The sequence below is a fragment of the Thalassophryne amazonica genome, chromosome 5, assembly GCF_902500255.1.
Source record: "Thalassophryne amazonica chromosome 5, fThaAma1.1, whole genome shotgun sequence".
In the NCBI taxonomy this organism is placed as follows: Eukaryota; Metazoa; Chordata; class Actinopteri; order Batrachoidiformes; family Batrachoididae; genus Thalassophryne; species Thalassophryne amazonica.
In genome coordinates, this window is record NC_047107.1 from 109,915,640 (window position 1) to 109,938,457 (window position 22,818).

Genomic DNA, 22,818 nt, shown 5'->3' on the forward strand with positions numbered 1-22,818 from the left:
GAACTTCACTCTACTACAAAGATATTTGCGTTGCCAAACATATTTATTCAGACTTCAAGTTCAACACTTTCACCATACACCGATGCACTTTTGCCGGCCGAGTCCAGGAAGTCATTCAAAGCATGGATCTTTGTCTTGATCCAGGACAGTCATGAACCCACACACTCTGATTCTCAAGTACTGAAATCAGGGTATACAGTAGTGTTCTGAATAATAGTAGTGGTATGTGACTAAAAAGATTAATCCAGGTTTTGAATATATTTCTTATTGTTACATGAGAAACAAGGTACCAGTAGATTCAGTAACAAGACCAAGCATTCATGATATGCACACTCTTAAGGCTATGAAATTGGGCTATTAGTTTAAAAAAGTAGAAATGTTCAATAGTAGTGTGGCATTCAGTCAGTGGCATTTGTGGAACAAACAGGTATGAATCAGGTGTCCCCTATTTAAAGATGAAGCCAGCACCTGTTGAACATGCTTTTCTCTTTGAAAGCCTGAGGAAAATGGGATGTTCAAGACATTGTTCAGAAGAACAGTGTTGTTTGATTAAAAAGTTGATTGGAGAGGGGAAAACATATATGCTGGTGAAAATTATAGGCTGTTCATCTACAATGATCTCCAATGCTTTAAAATGGACAAAAAAACCAGAGACACGTGGAAGAAAACGGAAAACAACCATCAAAATGGATAGAAGAATAACCAGAATGGCAAAGGCTCACCCATTGATCAGCTCCAGGATGATCAAAGGCAGTCTGGAGTTACCTGTAAGTGCTGTGACAGTTAGAAGACGCCTGTGTGAAGCTCATTTATTTGCAAGAATCCCCTGCAAAGTCCCTCTGTTAAATAAAAGACGTGCAGAAGAGGTTACAATTTGCCAAAGAACACATCAACTGGCCTAAAGAGAAATGGAGGAATATTTTATGGACTGATGAGAGTAAAATTGTTCTTTTTGGGTCCAAGGGCCACAGACAGTTTGTGAGACAACCCCCAAACTCTGAATTCAAGCCACAGTTCACAGTGAAGACAGTGAAGCATGGTGGTGCGAGCATCGTCATATGGGAATGTTTCTCCTACTATGGTGTTGGGCCTATATATCGCATACCAGGTATCATGGATCAGTTTGGATATGTCAAAATACTTGAAGAGGTCATGTTGCCTTATGCTGAAGAGGACAAGCCCTTGAAACGGGTGTTTCAACAAGACAATGACCCCAAGCACACTAGTAAACAAGCAAAATCTTGGTTCCAAACCAACAAAATTAATGCCTCGCAGATGTGAAGAAATCATGAAAAACTGGTTATGCAACTAAATACTAGTTTAGTGATTCACAGGATTGCTAAAAAAGCAGTTTGAACATAATAGTTTTGAGTTTGTAGCGTCAACAGCAGGTGCTACTATTATTGTGAACACCCCCTTTTGTACTTTTTTTTTTACTAATAGCCCAATTTCATAGCCTTAAGAGTGTGCATATCATGAATGCTTGGTCTTGTTGGATTTGTGAGAATCTACTGAATCTACTGGTACCTTGTTTCCCATGTAACAATAAGAAATATACTCAAAACCTGGATTAATCTTTTTAGTCACATAACACTACTGTTATTCTGAACAAAGTCAAAGTCAAAGTGTCTTTATTTGTCTCCCTAAGGAGAAATTTGCCTTGGACAGAGTCTGCTACACAACAACACATCCAATACATAGCACCCATACATTAAAAACAACACAGTAAGTCAAAGGATAAAATATAAATACACAACATTATTAACATCCTTGTGCAAATTCCGCAATTCATACCCTTAAGCTATCTTCCCTGAACTATCTGCAGATTTATGAGCTTCACTGATAATGGAATAAATGAATATTTATATCGATTATATTTACAAAGAGGAACCCTGTACCTCCTTCCTGAGTTAAGTAAAGTATATTCAGAGTGCAGAACATGAGACTCATCTGTTAAAATATTGTCAGCACATCTGAGAACTGCCTGTTCAAACAACTCTTGGGGAGTTACAGGTACCACCATACCCATGATTTTGCCAGCTATCTTAATCAGATTTAATATTTGAGTTTTTGATTTAACCGTTAAATTACAAAACCAGCTAGTAATACCATACCGTAACACGGACTCAATCGTTGCTCTGTAGAAAATCAGCATAATATTCCTACATACACCAAACAGTCGGAGTCGACGGAGAAAGTGCAAATGCTGGTGGATTCGGGCACAAACACTTGACACTTGCATGTGCCAGCTTAAGTTATTATCGATATAAACCCCCAGATATTTATATGGATCCACCTGTTCAATGTTACGTCCATGTATGGTGACCACACTACGGTCTCCAACAGCCCGAGGGTCCACCAACATCTCCACTGTTTTATTAACATTAATCTGCAATTGATGGACATCACACCAGTTCACAAACCTGTCCACTCCAGATTTGTGACAACTCGAATTAGTACTAGTGTTCAGCAGACTGAGTATTACAGTATCATCTGAAAATATAACAACATACTGGTTTGGCTGATAGCTGATACAGTCATTGGTATACAGTGTAAATAAAAAAGGTGAACTAACACAGCCCTGAGGGGCACCAGTGCTACTTAATGCAATATCAGAGCAGACAGAATTGACCTTCACCTGCTGTGACCTGTTTGTCAAAAAAGAATGATACCACTTAATTAAAAAAGGGTTCACATTCAACTGAATCATTTTTTGAAGAAGGATATGTGACCGGATACAGTTAAAAGCAGAACTAAAATCGATAAAAACTAATTTGGCATATGCAGAGGAACTCTCAAGATGCTTTAAAACCAAGTTCATTATAGTTAAAAGAACACTACTGTAAATTTCAGTCTTGGACAGAAGTGTTGGCATTGCTGTATTTTAAACACAGAATTAAAAGTGTAAAATATGTTTAAAAATAAAGGTAAATAAAAATAAAATACAAAATCATCAAATGTTTCATATCTTAAAATTTTATTTTTTTAAAATGACAGAAAAATGTCTCATCACTTTTTCAGCCAGATTTCTTCAGACAACTCTGAGGATGGACGCATGAACGTTTAGAAGTCACTGAATATGTCTTGGACTTAATTTGCATCAATTATTAATATATACAAATACTAAGGTACTGTGTGGTATGTGGCCCTGCGACAGACTGGCGTCCTCTCCAGGGTGTACCCCGCCTCACGCCCTTTGACTGCTGGGATAGGCTTCAGCACTCCGTGACCCTTAATTGGAGTAAGCGGGTATGGTAAATGGATGGATGGTATGTGGGGTAGGCAGTTTTTAAAAACCTGAAGAAGAGACAAATGAGGGAAGCCACCAAGACACCTGTGACAGATGTGATTGAAGAAACTGGATATAGTGCACTTATTTCTGAACATATTTAAAATTTTGTCTTTCAATTTTAGGGGTACCAATAATTCTCTACCTTTATCATTTTGATAAAAAACGTTGTGTTTTTGATGTTTACTGTTGTTGTTTGCTTCTCTTCATTCACAATATTGCTGTTGCATCATGTCACGGTAGGGAAACTGGGGATAAGCTCGGGTACCAGTGGGTTTGGGGCCCATATAGGACTTACTTCTTCAATAAATAAAATAATTTACCAAGTCCAAAACGTTTCTATTTAAAAACAAAAAATTGTGAGTAAATGAGGAGTTTCTACATGACTTTATCACAAAACCCAACGAGACGCCTTTAAGAAAAATGTTCAAAAATGACAGTAGCCGTGGCTGTTATCGCGTTCTGCGTCTTCAGAGTTGTTGCTTTCATCCCCAGATTTGTGCTGATGTTCATGTCTTATGAGGCGATGGTATCATTTGTCCCATGTCTGCATGGGGCTCTGCGGACAGAGGTGACACCTGTCGTCACCTCTCCATATGGTGTATGATTGCGCGAATCCCGTATCACACTCCTGTGACGTGCACAGTGCAGACATGGAGACATCCTTCTGAGATGTCAGCCATTCTGTTGTCTCATATCATGTGAGGCAAAACAAGAATAGCGCATGGCTGTTTCCTCACTGACACAGAGGGAGGCAGATGAATGAGGGAATGACAGAGGGAGGAAACAAGAGATAGAGAGCGAGAGAGCGCGCTCTCCGCTCTGTGATGTGCACTGATGTAGCTGCAGCTCCAGGTCAAACGCTGCCAGTGTTTTGTGTTCATCTTCGTCTCGTCTCCGCGGTGGTCTTCTAAATTATTCACATCCCGAAGAAGTGCAACGTGGCTGCCTCCTGTCTGCTTGCTCTCTCTCCTCCTTCATGCTGCACTGCTTTCTCTCTCTCTCTCTCTCTCTCACTTTCTGGTTACTCATCCCTCTTTCTGTCTCAGGATAGCTTGTTTCAGAGACCATGAACACACGTTTTGTGTTTGCAAGCTGGTCAAACCATTGTGCATCTACTCATCTCCCATCAACCACCCACATTTCATCACCATCTCCATCGCTCTCACCACCCTCCCCCCCTTCATCTCTGCTCATCGCTCGCTCTTCTCCCCTGGTTGACAGCCAGCTGTTGATATCAACTGCCCCCCTCCAACCCCCACATTTTTCCACTTCGATCTTTCACCGTTGATTTTGAGAATCCATGTCGCGGGGGGGGGGGGATTTCCCCTCTGTCTCTTTTTGTTCCTTTCCTCGACTCTAACGATTTCCACTGATGTAGCGCTCATTTTATCTGGCTGAGTTCAGCAAGAACCCCCAGGTGCACGTTAAATCTCCCAGCTAGTCGATGGCGCTGATTAAAGATGTGGTACTCAGTCACTTCACAGCCGTCGATGGCGAAATTCAGCCGAAAACACAATGTGTGTCTGACAGCGTGGGCCGTCCGCTTTTGTACCAGACAATTAATATCACGTTAACTAGTAAGATGCAATGCAGCAAATCCCATTGAAAGGCGGGGTGGGGGGGGGGGGGTCCATGGATTAGTTCTGGCCTTTGTAGCCACCTGAGGAGAGGAGCACGTGGAAAGATGACTTGTATCCAGCTCCAGCTGTTGCCACAGGACCCTCATTTGTAATTCTGCAACAGCATTTGATCATTGCAAAGGAGGGAGCAGGAGGTGCATGTGGGGGGAAGGGAGCTGATGCTCTCCCTCTCTCACCCCCCATCCCCAAAACCCCCTGCCTGCCCTCTCGCAATTGCTGTCACCCAGTATGATTGCCCCCTCTGGCCTGCTGACAAGTCGAGTGTGAAACGCTTGGCTGCTCCCTGAAATTAGCAGTAGAGCCCCCCGGCGGCACATGCTTCTCATGACCAGCACATAGTGGGCCGCCGCCAGATTCTTTTCATTACGGCTGTGGCCTCCCAGCCCCCTCACGCCGCCTCCATCACTACCTCTCTCCAACCCCCACCCCACCCCCCGGGGGGGGGGGTCGGCCAGAGCTCAGTAAACAGCATCTGTAGTTCTCATCATGTTATTTTTGTTGGAAGGAGAAGGAAAAGAGGCAACTAAGCTCTCTGTGGAATGCAGCGCCATGTACATATAGAGTGTATATGCAGCCTGTGCATGCGTACGTCGCGTTACTCCGTGTGCTGTTTTGACAGAATTAGTTAGAGAGCTGCGCACGGAGTGAGAAGTAGCCCGAGTGGAGAGGAGCTGCAGCACAGAGTGAGACGGAGCACGAGAGGAGGGGAGTCGTACTACAGAGCTATGCCTGGAGGCTCAATCTGTTCCTCACTGAGCCACATCAGTGTTAGAGACGGAGGCTCGGGCCGCAGGGAAGCCTCCGCTCGCTCCATCAAACTGTCAGCCAGCCAGCGGAGCTGCACGCGGAGACTCAGCTGCCCCCGGGGCCACTTCAAGTCAACATCCCATTTCCTTGCCTGCTCGCCTAATTTCTCCTACGCCCAAACGTAAATTTCCAACGCCAGTGTCTGTCTGCTGCAGCAGCTCTGCTGCTCTGGAAACCGGGGCCATGTCAGAACACAGGGAGGCATAGGGCGTTTTTTTTTTTATTTTTTACACGTGTCTGTGTTTGTGCGTTCACCTCTGGAAGGCGAGATAGCAAGTGACAGTCACCGCATAGGAGCATTAAGAATGACAAGGTGTGACCATAATTCTTACCCTTTTATTTTATTTTTATCTTTTTTACTGTGACTTCATCCCCATTTTTCTTCCGTGACTATATTCATAACACAGTTGTCTATTCCCTCAGCCGTCAGGTTTCTGGCAGTTTCCTTTTTCTTTCTGAGCTGAATAAATGCTCCCTGCTTCCTCATACATCTGCCATTAGTGTCTGGTTTTCCCTCACCAAACTCCTCTAAGGATCACACCAGCAGCCCAGCCGGCCTCGTCACTAACCCCCCCCCCCCCCCCCCCCCCCCCCCCCCCCCGCACCCACCTCCCCAAGCGGGTGCTGAAAGCAAAGGTTGAGGGATTTCTTGTCGGAAAGGACAAGGCGGGCCTTTAATTTAGTGAAGAAGGGGGACAGCTCTTTGAGTTCACCCCACCACTCTCGCCATCAATCTGTCCATGCCCCCCCCCCCCACCCCTTTCCAACTCACTGCATACTCTGCATGGAAGTGAAGCAGAGCACTGCCAGGTCTCCATGCTGTTTACACGGACTCTGCATAATGTTAAAGTCTGCTTACTTTGGCCCCAGGTCAGGACTACATCTCTCCTCACTCCAGCTTGATTTACATGGCTGACTCTTCCCTTAAGTGTGTCGGCTCTGAACCCCAGGCCTCTGTGTAACGCAGAGAGCATTTCTTTGAGCTTGTCTTCTTCAATCCTCTCTCTCCCTTGCTCTTCGATCTGTCTGGCCTCAGGCCTCGATGAAAGGAGGTTTTGCTGAAGTCATCTCTCTGTTTGCACAGCTAACTTCAAGGTCCCCAGCTCAAATATGGTTTTACCTGAGAGCCTGTCTGGGCCTCTTGTGCTGGTCGATATCATACCTACCCAGCAGAGCTTTTTTTCCTCAATCTCATTCCTTTGGGAAACTCCATCTTCCCTCAGATCAATACTTTCCTAATCCAGAGCCTGGCCCAGGGTAATCACCTGACTTCCCATGCTGCCTGCTGGTGAGGTTAAGGGTCAAACTGCTCTATAGATTTGATCCTGTGATCAAATTGCTTCACTAGGTGGTGCTTTCAGATACAGCTGGAGGGGTCAAGAGCAATCACTTGATATTTTTTCGCTGTGTGTGGTTGAGAGAGTTAAACGCATCGATGCTACGTGAGCCATGTAAACCCCTGGCATTAGTAGAGTGCCGTCACTTTACTCCCTGAAGAGTTTATTTTTGCTCCAGTGTTGAGGTACCCATGAAATTGCAAGATTATCAGTCGTGCCAAGAGAGATGTTCTTTTCTTCATATGTCTCTACTGAAGTTATCCTCTCCCACATGCACACATAAGCACACTCAACTGGTTTCTCTCAAAGACATGATACCAAAGAGAATGTAGCAGCATAAAGGTTCATAAATTATGAAAGCGAGATTGGAATGTGGCTTTTCCATGTGCAAATGGTTATGTTTACGGAAAACAATCATTTCATCATGTCAGGTTGCTGAATTAATGGTGCTTTTTTCTGTGTTGCTTCTGGCAAGTACAGAATTGTGGGTAATGAAATCTCACAGAGGCATTTTGATGCGATGAGATGCACCTGGAAAAGTGGATGAGTTTAAGTATCTCAAGGTCTTGTTCACGAGTATGGGAAATCAATAGATGGATTGGAGTGACGTCTGATATTTTACAGATGCTGTACCAGACCATCATGAAAAAGAAAGAGTTGATCCAGAAGGCAAGAATCTCGATTTACCAGTTGATGAACACTCCTGTCCTCACCTAAGGTCATAAACTTTGGGGTAATGACAGAAAAAATAAGGTCACGGATACACGTGGGAGAAATTAGATTCGTCCATCGGGTATCTGGGCTTACGCTCTGGGACAGGGTGAGAAGCTCAGATATCTGGGAGGAGCTCGGAGTAGAGCTGCTGCTTCTTGGCATCGAGCAGAGCCTGCACCCTCACCAGTGCATAGCAGTCTGACATCTCTCTTACATAGCAGGTTTGAACTGCCACAAAGTAATGTGGAAAACTAAGGACAATGATGTTAACATTTGGGATTGTCCTGGGTCAATAGTCCAGTTCACACTTTCAGAATCAGAATCACAACTGTATCTCTGCAGTGAAAGTAATTGGTAAATGGACTGCATTTATATAGCACTTTCCCATCTGCATCAGACGCTCAAAGTGCTTTACACATCAATGCCTCACATTCACCTCGATGTCAGGCTGCTGCCATGCAAAGTGCCCGCTACACACATGGAGCAACTAGGGAATTAAGGACCTTGCCCAAGGGCCCTTAGTGATTTTCTGGTTAGGCTGGAATTTGAAACGAGGATCCTCTGGTTTCAAGCCCAACGCTTAACCACTAGACCATCACCTCCCTAATGTGTCAAACCTATAAAGAGATTCACTCGGCAGTGATTTTTATGTTTCTGGGTCCTTAGCCTTTGAGAACCAGAGATGCCTATGAAGCATGTTTGGAGTCATGAGGTCCCTGGTACCAGTACCTGTACACATGAACACAGGTACAAGTCTTTAGGATCCAGGGGGTTCCTGTTTTAATGTATTGTTGTCAGACTTAAGTCAGTCTCCCACTGCAGATTTTTTATATGTTTTTGGGACACACAAACACACACACACACACACAAAGGTATACTCAGTCAGGGCCTGACAACAGGTCTACAGTAAAAGAAGTGTTGCAGAAGATTGTAAGCAATCAAGAAAGTTTAAACGTTTTAAAAATTCATGGTGTTGGGATAAATCATGATCCAAAAAATGTGAATAATGTGTTTTCACTAGTGCAGTCTGGTGCAGACCTTGTGTAAAAGTAGATGAAGGTGGACAAACGGATACAATAAGCAGTAATTGGGACCTACGGTTCTTTGACCAGGTGATCTTCCTCCGCAACATAAAACTCATGAAAACCATCATGCTCTTCAACAGAAGACAGTTTTGAAATGTTAACAGAAACATTTTAGCTTTTTGTAAAAGTGTGGGGTAAACCATAAAAGTAGCATTTTGCGTATGTACAGAAGCAATTGTGTAATGGGAATCATTCAATACATTCATGGGTGTATTCGGCAATATTTGGTTACACTCATACATAAGCAATATAAAATGTTAGGTAATGTGAATTTTGTCTACCATTTTGAAAAATGTTGCTTAGTTTTTAGATGCTTAGCAGTGGCCAAGGGAGCAGAGGTGGTGGCCAAGTGCTTAGTCCAATCCAATCCAATCCACTTTATTTATATAGCACATTTAAACAACAGAACAGTTTCCAAAGTGCTGCACATAAAAATGATTATACAATTATACAAAACAATAAACCCACTCAGATACTAATAAATAAATAAACATAAAAACAATAAAACAATAAATAAATAAAACACTAGGCCAAAGAACCAGGACCATACAACTCATGCAGAGCTAAAAGCCAGAGAATAAAAGTGGGTCTTCAGACGAGACTTAAAGCACTCCATTAGTGCGTTTGTTTTCAGTGTGGAAGGTTCCTGGTCTAAACCTCACCCCTGCCACATTTCTCCATGTAATGTGGAGTTGCGTTAGGAAGGGCATCCGGCATAAAACGTGGGCCAAATCAACATGCAGATCCACTTTGGGTCCCTCAAGGCTGCTCCCTTGTTTTCACAAGGGGTCGCCCTTGTGAAAACAAGGGAGCAGCCTTGAGGGACTTACTCACCAGTTGCCAAGAGTACGAGACCTCTTTGGAAGATCCTTGTTTCCAACTAGAATGACTTTGTATTAAAAGTTTTCAGACAATGTTGTATATTGAAAATATACTGCCATCACTTATTTAATTTTTTTTTTGTGCTACATGGTAGCTAGCTATCTCAATCTGTTGTATTCACTTTCAGAGCCTTAATTTCTAAAATGTCATTTAATTGAAATTGATTGCACTGCCCATTATGATTTGTGCATTACCTAAACGCATTGTTTGATACATTATGACTCAAAGTTTCCTGCTTTATTTCCAACATTAGGCTCCTTATTTCAATGCCAGAAACATACCAGATTTCCTGAACTTGAAAGGATCCGTCATAGATTTCCCAGATTGGTCCTGCTACTCATATGGAGCACAGAACATAAGTCGGAAAAATTAGTGTGTCAATTCTCTATTCTCTCCCTGTTGAGCCTATCAACTTGGGAAAGAGGAAAAGGTAGTAGTAGTTGTTCATGCATTAACACATTAATTCAGTCATTCATTTGGTGATTAACATCTTAATTTTTGATCATTAATGTGGCACCAGAAGATGCCATTAATGGTCACACACACACTGATATTTCCAGTATTAATAATATACACAAACTTTTGAGTGGAATATGACTTCTATACTTAAATATGATGCGCGCTGACTCTTTCCTGCCAGCGTCTCCAGCAGCTGTTGTTTTTAACATTTCTTGCAGCAGGTAAAACACTCCGATCAGTTTTCAGGCAGTTGTTGACTCCGTGCCAGCATTTGCATAGACGAGCACGTTCCTCCTCTGTTCCTCTCGCTATCTCTGAGGCAGAATTCATGGAAGACTGTCCTCTGAGTGTGACAAGTGGAACTGCATGATTAATTTGGCCAGTCGTTTTAATGTGCTCCGGGATGCGCGACGCTTATTGTCTTCCCCTGGCGTGTCTATTGAAATGTGGCGGAAAAAATTTCCAGAAGAATCAAGACATCCATCCTTTCTCCACAGCCCTGCATCGTTTCAGGCTTGAGCTGCAGGGTCGTCATGGGGGCCGGCCCAGGTCGTAGACGGGGCCCGGCCCCAGCCAGGGGCCGATGGCAGCATAAATCTCCTGTCTCTGAAGTGTTGAAAGCTGTGTAAATGTCAAACGGATCTGTCTGATGTGCTGTCTGAAGAGAGGGAGCGTCAGACAGGAGGTGTGAGGTTGGAAGAGGAGAGAGAGGGAGGGTTGTGGATGAGCCATCCACTGAAGATAGTCCCCTGTTACCTCTCATAGCTGGCAGTTGCCAGGTGCAGATGTTGCTTCCTGCTTCCTGCTCCCTGCCTCTGAAGAGCCAGCCAGCTTTTTCTTTTTTTCCTTCTTCATCTTCTTTTGGGTAGGGAGGGAGTGGGGTGCGGGGAGGTGGGGGGCATCTTTGAGACACAGAATCCACCTGGGATGTGGCTCCTGTCAAGCAGTTTAGCAAGCAGCATATCTTTCTGATTTTAACAATGTCCCCTCTGACCAACATGCAGACGTTCTGTTTAGGGAAAATTCAGTTTGGCATTTTGCATTTTCTTCAGTTTCTTTTCCTCTGTAGCTTTGTATTTCCATATATACTGTTTTGGCCGGACTATGAACAAAAAATGTGCGGTTGTCTTAAAATCGCAGACTAAATTTTTGCCTGTCATACACACCCACATTATGTGGTGCCAGACAAAGGTGAGCCACATTAGCTTACCTCATCAACAGACTCATATCATGGTCTTAAATACCATTGACACAGTATTTAATTTTAACACCACTGTTTTGTATCTACACAACTTTAACAACTTCACCACAAGAACCAGCATATTACATTTACAAATAAAGCATTAAATCACGCACACACACACACTCACTCAATGGAGCCTATGCCAGCAGACTTAGGGCGTGAGGCATGGTACACCCTGGACAACAAACACATGCACACCCACACACACACACACACACACACACCTACAGCCAATTTTAAAGTTTCCAATCCACCTAACCTGTATGTTTTTGGATGTGGGAGGAAGCTGGAACACCCAGAGGGAACCCACACAAAGACAGGGAGAACATGCAAACTCCACAAAAATGCCACAGGTGGGAACCGATGCCATGACCTTCTCGTTGTGAGGCAACAGTGGTAACCACTAAGCCACTGTGCTGCGAGCATTAAATCATCATTATTGTAATTATTAAGAGTTCTCCCAATAGTCCTTGTGGTTTTCACATTAGAATTACTTATATGACACACACACAAAGCCTTTCCTGTTTTCCCCTGTAAATTTTATTTTGACAATGGAGACACGTTATCTTCACTGCTCAAACTGCATCAGGATGCGATGAGGTCACAGCGTACCACATCCACTTACACTTCGGATCAGGAGAAAAGAGTTTTGAATGTAACTAAGGTTCTATGAATTCTGACTGTCTTGACATAGTCATGTCCCTCATCCCTTCACAGGAATCGCTGGTGACTTTTTATGTAACTGAATGCGAACAGAAAACCAGAATTAAAGAATGGCTACAAGATGTTACTGAGAATGGTGCCAGAACCTTTCATCGGTACTGCAAGTTAGTAATGGCAAACTTGAAGCACTACTTCAAAATGTTTCAAACCCTTTGAAGCACCCTTGCAGTGGACATTCTTGTGCAGTCCATGGCAAAGGGAAGGCAACGTGAGTTGTGCTAAATTGGGCCTCAGTATGTCATCACCTGATTAGAAACAAATGCTTCACAATGTTCCAGCTGATTTGCCCCATCTGGTGTTGAAACATATTTAAAACACAAGTGAATGAACCAGGATTAAAGTATTTTGAATTCCATATTTAAAGGCGACAGTCAGCGCAGAGTCAGAATATGTATTCTCTTCCAGTGGTGATCTTCAAAAAAGGTGACGGCGTTCAAGGATGTTGTTTTCTCTTTACTTCCACACACTTAAGCACACGTCAATCACACTTTTGTAGGTTCATTCTATTCCTTCCTGTTAAGCCAACCAAGTGTAATAGAACATCAGGAATCACATACAGTAGAGAGAAAAAACTACCCCAGCCATCCAGCCATCCGTCGTTTCATCTCTATAGCAGCACTCCCCCCTTTGCCTCTTTCTGTTGTTTATTTCCCACTGTCCACCTGCCTCTGTCCCCCCGCTGTGCCGTGTCTCTCTCAGTCTGAGCCATAGCTAGTATTCTTCTTTCAGCTCTGCTGCAGTGCATGCTTCTTGTAAAAGGATAAGCACCACGCTGGGCTCGTTTGATATTGTTTTTCCTCCTCACCAGCTTCAGTCTTGTGAGGCCTCATCTATTGTGGTGCAGCTAGTGGTGCAACAACAAGGCCAAGACTGCGCCCAGGGAATAGGCCGAGCCAGTTGTTCATCTCCGTCACCTTGGGTTTAAACCCGTCCCCAGTAATAGAGAAGGACTCGCCCCTGCTGCGAGGTGGAACTTGTCTGATCTGCTGCATGCAAAGAATACATTTACGCGCTTTTCCTGGGGGTTGGTGGAAATCGGCCCAATTTCACCTTTTGTTATTTCTTCCGCCAGCTGACAGAGGAGGGCGGAAGTTATGTGTATTGAATCTGTCACACAAAATGTGCTGGATTGTGAAGATATTTTTTTGTGAGGTGGCGTTTCAGTCAGCAAAGAGTGAAACAAATTTAGGTGGTGGTCCAGTGTAACAATATATCTTCCCGCAGGATACCTCACACCACCCTGGATATCCGCCCCCCAACCCAACCCGAACCCTAACCCCCGGGGGAAAGTTGTCCTAGGATATTTCAGGAGGAAGATATACTGTTACACTGGGTATGATTGGAGATTTTTTTTTTCCCACCATTTTGCTGTAGCTTTTTAACACGTGAGATAGGTTTTTAATTTATCTCTAAAGATCCAGTGAGGAAATACGTAGAATTCTGATTGCTCCCCTCCATTGGTTAGCAGAGAAAATAATATTGGAACAATGTTACCTCAAAAATCACTATTTGGATATTTTCACAGGAAAATTTGCTCGAAAATTACCACTCGTGTTGTTAAGCAAATATTTATAGACTCTCATCCACTTCACAATATTGAATGTAAAGAAAAGCACCAACTGTCCTCAGGGTCTTTCCAGAGTATCATGAGGGGAAGGCAAATCCATGTGTGTCACAAGTGCTCTTCATAGGTCATGGTGTAGTTACTACAATGTTCTAACCCCTTTCTGTGACTTTATTGTATTATTGTTGTATTATTTGGTTTTGTACAGCTCACTAATGGGTTCTAAAATAAAGAGTAACTAGACCAGTTGTTTAGAAAGTTCATTAGGCAGTGGTACCCATGTGAATTAAGTCACTACGACAGTTAGGTAGGCATAGTATCAGTCAGTATATGGACTCCTTGTTTAGGATAGAATTTCCAGATGGACACCACATTTCATTGCTATGTAGAAATCCGGCTTTTGACCTCAATGACCATGGCCTTCACCCAAATGATTGAACTTTTTGCAGAATTGTGGAACTGTACTACCTATGCATCATCCCAATCTGGTTTAAAATGATATTTGTTGACTGTGATCCCAATAACCACGGTCTTTGTGATATTTAATCCATTAAGCACAGTTCCAGGGTAGACCATAATCAGCATACACACACGACCTTGGCTTTAACCCCAAAGATTGACCTTTGACAGATTTGACCTCACATGGGCAATTTTTGGACCCACAACATGTGTGCCAAGTTTGGTACAAATTGGGGGGAAAATGAAAATATTTAATCCCATATTTGACTTTTGACTCTAAAGAGATTGACCTTTGTCAAATCAGATCTTTTGAGGGAATTTACGGAGTTGACCTTCATCCAAATAGCAAGTTAGGGCCTGGAAAAGAAACAATTGGAAAAGCATTACTTAAGTATAACATGGCACCCACACCAGAGACTCACACTCTGATATCAACATGCTTCTATTAGGTTTTGAGAAATTGTTAAACATTATCAAAAATACCTCGCATCAAAAATTGTGGCTTCTTCCTCTGTACCAAAGTTTAATTTCTTATTGGTTTAAAATGGTTTTCTAAGGTCGAGGTTTTGGACAAATCCTCCGCAGCTGAACAAACAGAGCGAGCTGTCGGTAACGATCACTTTGAAAGGTGAAAGTGTCAAACTGAACGTGTCATTTTCCATGCAGGTGTGTGTCCTCATTCTGAGAATGAACGCGTCTGTGTGAACATTCGGAGCGCAAACATTTCATCAAGTTGTTGTGCAGATCGACACAAACACACCAGACTCTCCTTCATGTTTTCACCTCAGTTTTTCATTTGAAGTTGACAGAGACTCTTGAGTTGGATGAATCACGGGGCGATCTGCAATCCCACCAACCCCACCCGCCTTCTCCTGAGAGATTTTGGCCACTGAGCCTTTGCACTGATTACTCTTTTTACTTAATTATACATTTGGACCCACCGCATTCATAACAAAGGGCCACTGTGGCTCCATTGACCCAACTCTCTCCTCATTGTGCTCCGCTCTGAAAGGGAGACAGACAAAATAAAAAGGGTCCACTTAAATATGTTGCCGCAGGGACTTAATTGACAGATTGAAGGCAGTTTTTCACTGGGGGGTCCTCTTCTCTCCCCTGCATGTGGCTCTTCGCTTGAATTGCTCTGTTCCTCACGCATCCCGCTGTGAGGTCCAGTGGGAGGAGCTTACAGCTTGGCCACTCCTCTTTCCACATTTCCACCACGCCACTATCTATTGTCTCCAGGGGGAGAGGGTGATTAATCAATAGCCTTTAGTAACAAATACATGAGAGGAACGCAAACATACAACAACAGCATATTTTCACTTGGATTGATGTTTTGGAATGAAAACCACTCTCTCCTGGAATGTGGTTACGGTTTCCCTAATAAGTGAAGTTGCAAAATGCTATATGTTTGCTCCAGTTTAACACGACAACTCAAAGAAAACAAAAGCTATCATCTTGTACTTCTCCAAATTCAACAACAGTAATAATAAATATAATCCTTATAGGCCCTGAGGTACAGCAGATAACAGAACATTTACAGAGGAATCTTTCAACTGGTGACACAAGCACCAAATTCAGCACAAATACTCCTTAGACATTACGCTTTTGAAAAAAACGATTGGCCACTTGAATTTTCAATAGGCAGCCAAGTAGGGGTCAATTGAAGAATTACACAGGGGTCAAAATTAAAAGATGCTCCAATCATATTGAAAACTATACCACATTATTTGTCTGATCATAAATACTCCAAAAAGGTATAGTTTGGACTATCTATGACTAAATGTTCTGGAGTTATGGGGTAAAAACAACAACAAAAGGCGGTGCAAATTATTGGTTGAGCTAATAAGATTAATAAATGGAATAGTTTTGACTGTTGAATGTTTTGTCTCCAAAGTAAAGGCCAAAAAATGTCGAAATCCATTGGATTCTATGACGTAACATACACTCAACAAAAATATAAATGCAACACTTTTGGTTTTGCTCCCATTTTGTTTGAGATGAACTCGAAGATCTAAAACTTTTTCCACATACACAATATCACCATTTCCCTCAAATATTGTTCACAAACCAGTCTAAATCTGTGATAGTGAGCACTTCTCCTTTGCTGAGATAATCCATCCCACCTCACAGGTGTGCCACACCAAGATGCTGATTAGACACCATGATTAGTGCACAGGTGTGCCTTAGACTGCCCAAAATAAAAGGCCACTCTGAAAGGTGCAGTTTTATCACACAGCACAATGCCACAGATGTCGCAAGATTTGAGGGAGCGTGCAATTGGCATGCTGACAGCAGGAATGTCAACCAGAGCTGTTGCTCGTGTATTGAATGTTCATTTCTCTACCATAAGCCGTCTCCAAAGGCGTTTCAGAGAATTTGGCAGTACATCCAATCAGCCTCACAACCGCAGACCACGTGTAACCACACCAGCCCAGGACCTCCACATCCAGCATGTTCACCGCCAAGATCGTCTGAGTCCAGCCACTCGGACAGCTGCTGAAACAATTGGTTTGCATAACCAAAGAATTTCTGCACAAACTGTCAGAAACCGTCTCAGGGAAGCTCATCTGCATGCTCGTCGTCCTCGTCGGGGTCTCGACCTGACTCCAGTTCGTCATCGTAACCGACTTGAGTGGGCAAATGCTCACATTTGCTGGCGTTTGGCACGTTGGAGAGGTGTTCTCTTCACGGATGAATCCCGGTTCACACTGTTCAGGGCAGATGGCAGACAGCGTGTGTGGCGTCGTGTGGGTGAGCGGTTTTCTGATGTCAATGTTGTGGATCGAGTGGCCCATGGTGGCGGTGGGGTTATGGTATGGGCAGGCGTCTGTTATGGACGAAGAACACAGGTGCATTTTATTGATGGCATTTTGAATGCACAGAGATACCGTGACGAAATCCTGAGGCCCATTGTTGTGCCATACATCCAAGAACATCACCTCATGTTGCAGCAGGATAATGCACAGCCCCATGTTGCAAGGATCTGTACACAGTTCTTGGAAGCTGAAAATGTCCCAGTTCTTGCATGGCCGGCATACTCACCGGACATGTCACCCATTGAGCATGTTTGGGATGCTCTGGACCGGCGTATACGACAGCGTGTACCAGTTCCTGCCAATATCCAGCAACTTCGCACAGCCATTGAAGAGGAGTGGACCAACATTCCACAGGCCACAATTGACAACCTGATCAACTCTATGCGAAGGAGATGTGTTGCACTGCATGAGGCAAATGGTGGTCACACCAGATACTGACTGGTATCCCCCCCCCAATAAAACAAAACTGCACCTTTCAGAGTGGTCTTTTATTGTGGACAGTCTAAGGCACACCTGTGCACTAATCATGGTGTCTAATCAGCATCTTGATAATGGCACACCTGTGACGTGGGATGGATTATCTCAGTAAAGGAGAAGTGCTCACTTTTAGATCTTTGAGTTCATCTCATACAAAATGAGAGCAAAACCAAAAGTGTTGCGTTTATATTTTTGTTGAGTGTAAGTTACCCTGTCACATGATAACTAAGCATGACAGATGGTTCAAACTGTTCCTTTATAAAACCCCATTGACTTATCCAACTTGCTACTAGCATGGTGTACCTAATAAAGTGACGCCTTGAGTCAGGTCGTTGACACTACCATACCATTTGAACTGCATATTAAAGAGGTTACCAGTAGTGAATTTTTCTACCTGAGTATCTTGACCATGGCAGTTGCAGAAACATGATTTCATGGGTTTCTTTTCTTCAGAACTGCAAATGTTTTGTTTTCAGGCCTGCCACCTACTAGTATTGAAAGGCTTCCACTGGTTCAGAATGCAGCTCAGAGTGTTGAGTAGGACGTGCAGACATATTATGCCAGTTTTGGTATCATGGCACTAGTTTCCTGTTCTTATCAGATCATATTTCATTGTTTTGTTTTGAACATACAAAATACTGAATAGTAATGTGACTTCTTTTCTGTCACAGCTGGTGAAGCCTTATGTACCTGCCCGTGCTTTGTATTCCCACACCGCAGGGTTACCGAGTGTCTTGGGGGGAAGAAGGAACCAGGAGCATTTAGGACTTTCTATTATGATCTTATTGTACAGCCGTCATTTGCAGTTGTCCAAAGTCTGAGATTGTTCAACTGAGTCATTTAATTTTAGACTTCAAACATATTTACTTTCATAGTCCACGTGGATGTGCATGTGGTTACATATGGTTACTTTGTAGTGGTGGGGATGGACTTGTCTGCTTGAGTGATTGCCATTTGGGACACGTGGCGGTTCTGTGGTGTTGTGGATGAGACAGTACACCAGACTCGACTACAATTAGTCAACCAATATTTCATGTAATTTCAAGTAATTTCTTTGTCTTTGTCATCCCCCCAACCCCTTTTTTTAACTCACTGTTGCCACATTGTATCCAATATGGATCCACATGTTGATTTCGTCCAAGTTTTATGGTGAATGCCCTTCCAGATGCAACTCCAGATGTACATGTAGAATGGGGCATGGGTGGTCTTACCGGGACCCTTCTGTTTTAGAAGCAAGCACACTCACCATTTGAGTTATTTTCAAGAAACCATGAATGTTTTGTCTTTGCACCATTTTATTTTTATTTTATTTGTTGACAGACAGTGCATCCAGAAAGTATTCACAGCACTGCACTTTTCCAAATTTTTTATGTTACAGCCTTATTTCAAAATGGGTGAAATTAATTTTTTCCTCACAATATTCACAGCCTTTGCCATGAAGCTAAAAATTAAGCTCAGGTGCATCCTGTTTCCACTGATCATCCTTGAAATGTTTATACAGCTTAATTGGAGTCCACCTGTGGTAAATTTTGTTGATTGGACATGATTTTAGAAGGCACACACCTGTCTACATATAAGATCCCACAGTTGACAGTGGATGTCAGAGCACAAACCAAGAATGAAGTCAAAGGAATTGGCATTGAAGATCCCAATGAGCATAGTGACCTTCATCATCAATAAAAGGAAGAAGTTCAGATCCATCAGGACTTTTCCTAGAGCTGGTCACCCATCTAAACTGAGTGATTGGGGGAGAAGAGCCTTAGTCAGGGAGGTGACCAAGACCCCTGTGGTCACTCTGTCAGAGCTCCAGTATTCCTCTATGGAGAGAGGAACCATCTCTGCAGCAATCCACCAAACAAGCCTGTATGGTAGAATGACCAGACGGAAGCCACTCCTTAGTAAACGACACACATAGCAGCTCACCCGGAGTTTGCAAAAAGGCACCTGAAGGACCATGAGAAACAAAATTCTCTGGTCTGATGAGACAAAGATTGAACTCTTTGGCGTGAATGCCAGGCGTCATGTTTGGAGGAAACCAGGCACCACTCATCACCTAGCCAATACCATCCCTACAGTGAAGCATGGTGGTGGCCGCATCATGCTGTGGGGATGTTTTTCAGCAGCAGCAACTGGGAGACTAGACAGGATTGAGGGAAGGATGAATGCAGCAATGTACAGAGACATCCTAGATGAAAACCTGCTCCAGAGCGCTTTTGACCTCAGACTGGAGTGATGGTTCATCTTTCAGCAAGACAATGACCCTATGCACACAGCCAAGATATCAAAGGAGTGGCTTCAGGACAACTCTGTGAATGTCCTTGAGTGGCCCAGCCAGAGCCCAGACCTGAATCAGATTGAACGTCTCTGGAGAGATCTGAAAATGTCTGTGCACCGATGCTCCCCATCCAACATGATGGAGCTTGAGAGGTGCTGCAAAGAGGAATGGAGAAAACTGCCCAAATATAGGTACACCAAGCATGTGGCTTCATATTCACCTGAGGGTGTAATTGCTGCCAAAGATGCAAGTATTGAGAAAAGGCTGTGAATACTTATGTACATGTGATTTCTTAGTTTTTATTTTTTTAAAAATCATTTTTTCATGTTGTCATTATGGGGTTTTGTGAGTAGAATTTTGAGGGGGGAAAACAAATTTACTCCATTTTGGAATAAGGCTGTATCATAACAAAAATGTGGAAAAAGTGAGGCACCGTGAATACTTTCCAGACATTTTGTTTTTATGCTGTTTTTGTGCAGCACTTTGTATTCACAGTCTAAAAGCTGATGTAACATTTCTAAACCTTGTGTCCATGCTTGATGTCTGCAAGGGCACTTTGACTACATTAGTTTTTCACGTGACGTCCTGAGGATATGTCCTTTGTTACTCTTCCACTGAAGAGACCTTTATCAGAGAAGACCAGGTCCAGATGTCCAGGGGACAAGGACCACATCAAGGAGAAGGTCGATGTGCCCTTCTCATGACTATGAGGGCCTGTGTTTGAGTGAGCAGCCCCCACAGCAGGGTCAGTGACCTTCCTCTGGACCGATCGAAAGTCGAGACAAAGAGAGGAAGGTGGGGAGTGAGATTGGGTGAAAGAAGCGTTTTTTTGGGGGGAGCAAGGACACAACTTAAAGTAGAAAAAAAAAACCGTAGACACAGTGTTTCACATAGTGTTGAATGTTTCCAGTGTTTGTGTGAAACCTTGTTTTTATTATTCACTAAAAGAGATTTCAGGCTGGAAAGAATGACTCCAACCCTCAATATCTGCAGTTACAAGGTCTGAGTTTTCAGCATTTTTAAGGCAGCGCCTCTTCACTTGGTATTTGAGCCCAGTCAACACATATTGTAACTGTGAAATGACTCCGTGTGTGTGTGTGGAAGGAAAATCTTTTCATTTCACGACTGAATAAAAAGGTGATTTGGCTTTTGGCCACAGGAGGCGAGGCACTTTTTTTTTTCTTTTTTTTTTAGAATGCAACTTCTCTTGTTGTTGGACTCCTTCACTGCCACGGATGTCTGACACACAAATTAAAGACAGGCTTGTCACAAAGCAGATTTGAAATACCACACTTAATAGGTAGCGCTTTGATTATTCAGGGAGCCGGAGCCGTGCATGTCCTTGAGGTACAATCAGCAAATTTTAAAGCGCACTTGAAAGACTAAATGACAAGTTGTAGCTCAGTGTGATGTCATTGAATGGACTCTTTATAATAGATTCCAAGGTACAGCATTATTGCTTTTTTTTCTTTTTCAGTTTTTTTTCTAAATGCACAGCATTGAATTTGTTACACAAAGCCCATAATGTTGTTCTGCAAAGGCTTTCAAAACTTAAAAAAAAAAACACTTTTTAGACTTGCACGCTTCCCTCTTCATCCTTTGCTGCTCGCATTGAAAGCTGTCACTGAATGAAGTGCTGCACAAAAAAATAACATCTGCACTGATTATGTAGTTGGGGTGGGGGAGCAAATGAATAATTCCTTATGTTTCCTGTGTCTGTCTCTTTTCTGTTGCAGTGTGACAGCGAGAGTGACATTGATGACAAGGTAAGACTGCTTTTCTTGTGTTTATTCACCCACCGCATGAAGCCACTGAGGGCTGTGACTAACAAATGCGAACTCTCAGCTAAACAAGGGAAACAGCCTCAGCGAAAACAGATGAGGGGCTACTCGACAGCCGCGCCATCGGCCTTGCAGTTGTTCAGCATGTGCACTTTACAAGAAAGTGGCAGGAAAACAGGAAAACGTAGATGAATAAGAAGCTGCTTTTCAGTGTTGGTTTGGGAGGTTAAAAAAAAGTTGTGGCATCGCTTATTTTTGGAATGCTTTCAGCCTGAACATGTCTTAAATAGCAGCTTCTGTCCTGCATCATAGTGTGTGCCACATGCTGAGAGCTTCAGTATGCTTACTCAGTCCTCAGGTTGGACCATACTGGGAAACAAACAAACAAACTGGCGTTTCAATACAGTTTATACATATATCTCGTAGGAAGAAAATTATATACATTTTTTATTATATTTCTCTCCTTCCTTCCCTCCCTCCCTCCCTCCCTACACACACACACACTTATATATACATATATATATATATATATACATATATATATATATATATATATATATATACATATATATATACATATATATATATATACACATATATATATATATATATATATATATATATATATACACATATATATACATATACATATATATATATATACATATTTAAAGGGTTGCAATGTGAAAAATACAGGATTTTTCACACATATAACTTGAATAACTCTTACTTGGAAAGAATAACTCATTCTCGAATGTAGGGGAACGCATGTGCACAGAACATAAAGCTAAAACATTGAAAGACTCAACAAACTGAGCCTTTGCTGTCATGTAAACATATAATGAAATGGAACAACTCTGTCACTGATGGAGAGCATTCAAGAAAGAAATCAAATAAGTAATAGATAACAATAATAAATAGTGATTACTAAAAAATCAATCAATCAGTCAACATTTATTTATAAAGCGCTTTACAGCACCGACTGGTGTCCACAGTGCTTAACATTAAAAACACAAATTCACAAAAATAAAACACATATAGAATAAAATTTTAAAACGGCACATAAAAAACAGAACGTCACCTCCCCACTAAGCCAGTTAAAAGCCAGTTTAAATAAATAAGTATTTAACTTAGATTTAAAAAGTGCTAGGTCAGGAATAGTACGTAACTCAAGAGGTAGCTCGTTCCACAGTCTGTGGCCGGCTACCGCGAAAGCATGATCACCCCAACGTTTATATCTTGACCTTGGAACATCTAAGTA

General features: G+C 42.6%; 1 protein-coding gene across 1 annotated transcript in view; it reads left to right on the forward strand.

The window, feature by feature from the left end:
• Window positions 1-22,818, forward strand: part of fbrsl1 (fibrosin-like 1) — a 744,464-nt gene that overhangs the window by 497,670 nt on the left and 223,976 nt on the right. The window contains 1 exon segment of the mRNA XM_034171080.1: window positions 21,513-21,542. Within this exon segment, the coding sequence (XP_034026971.1) occupies window positions 21,513-21,542 (30 nt within the window).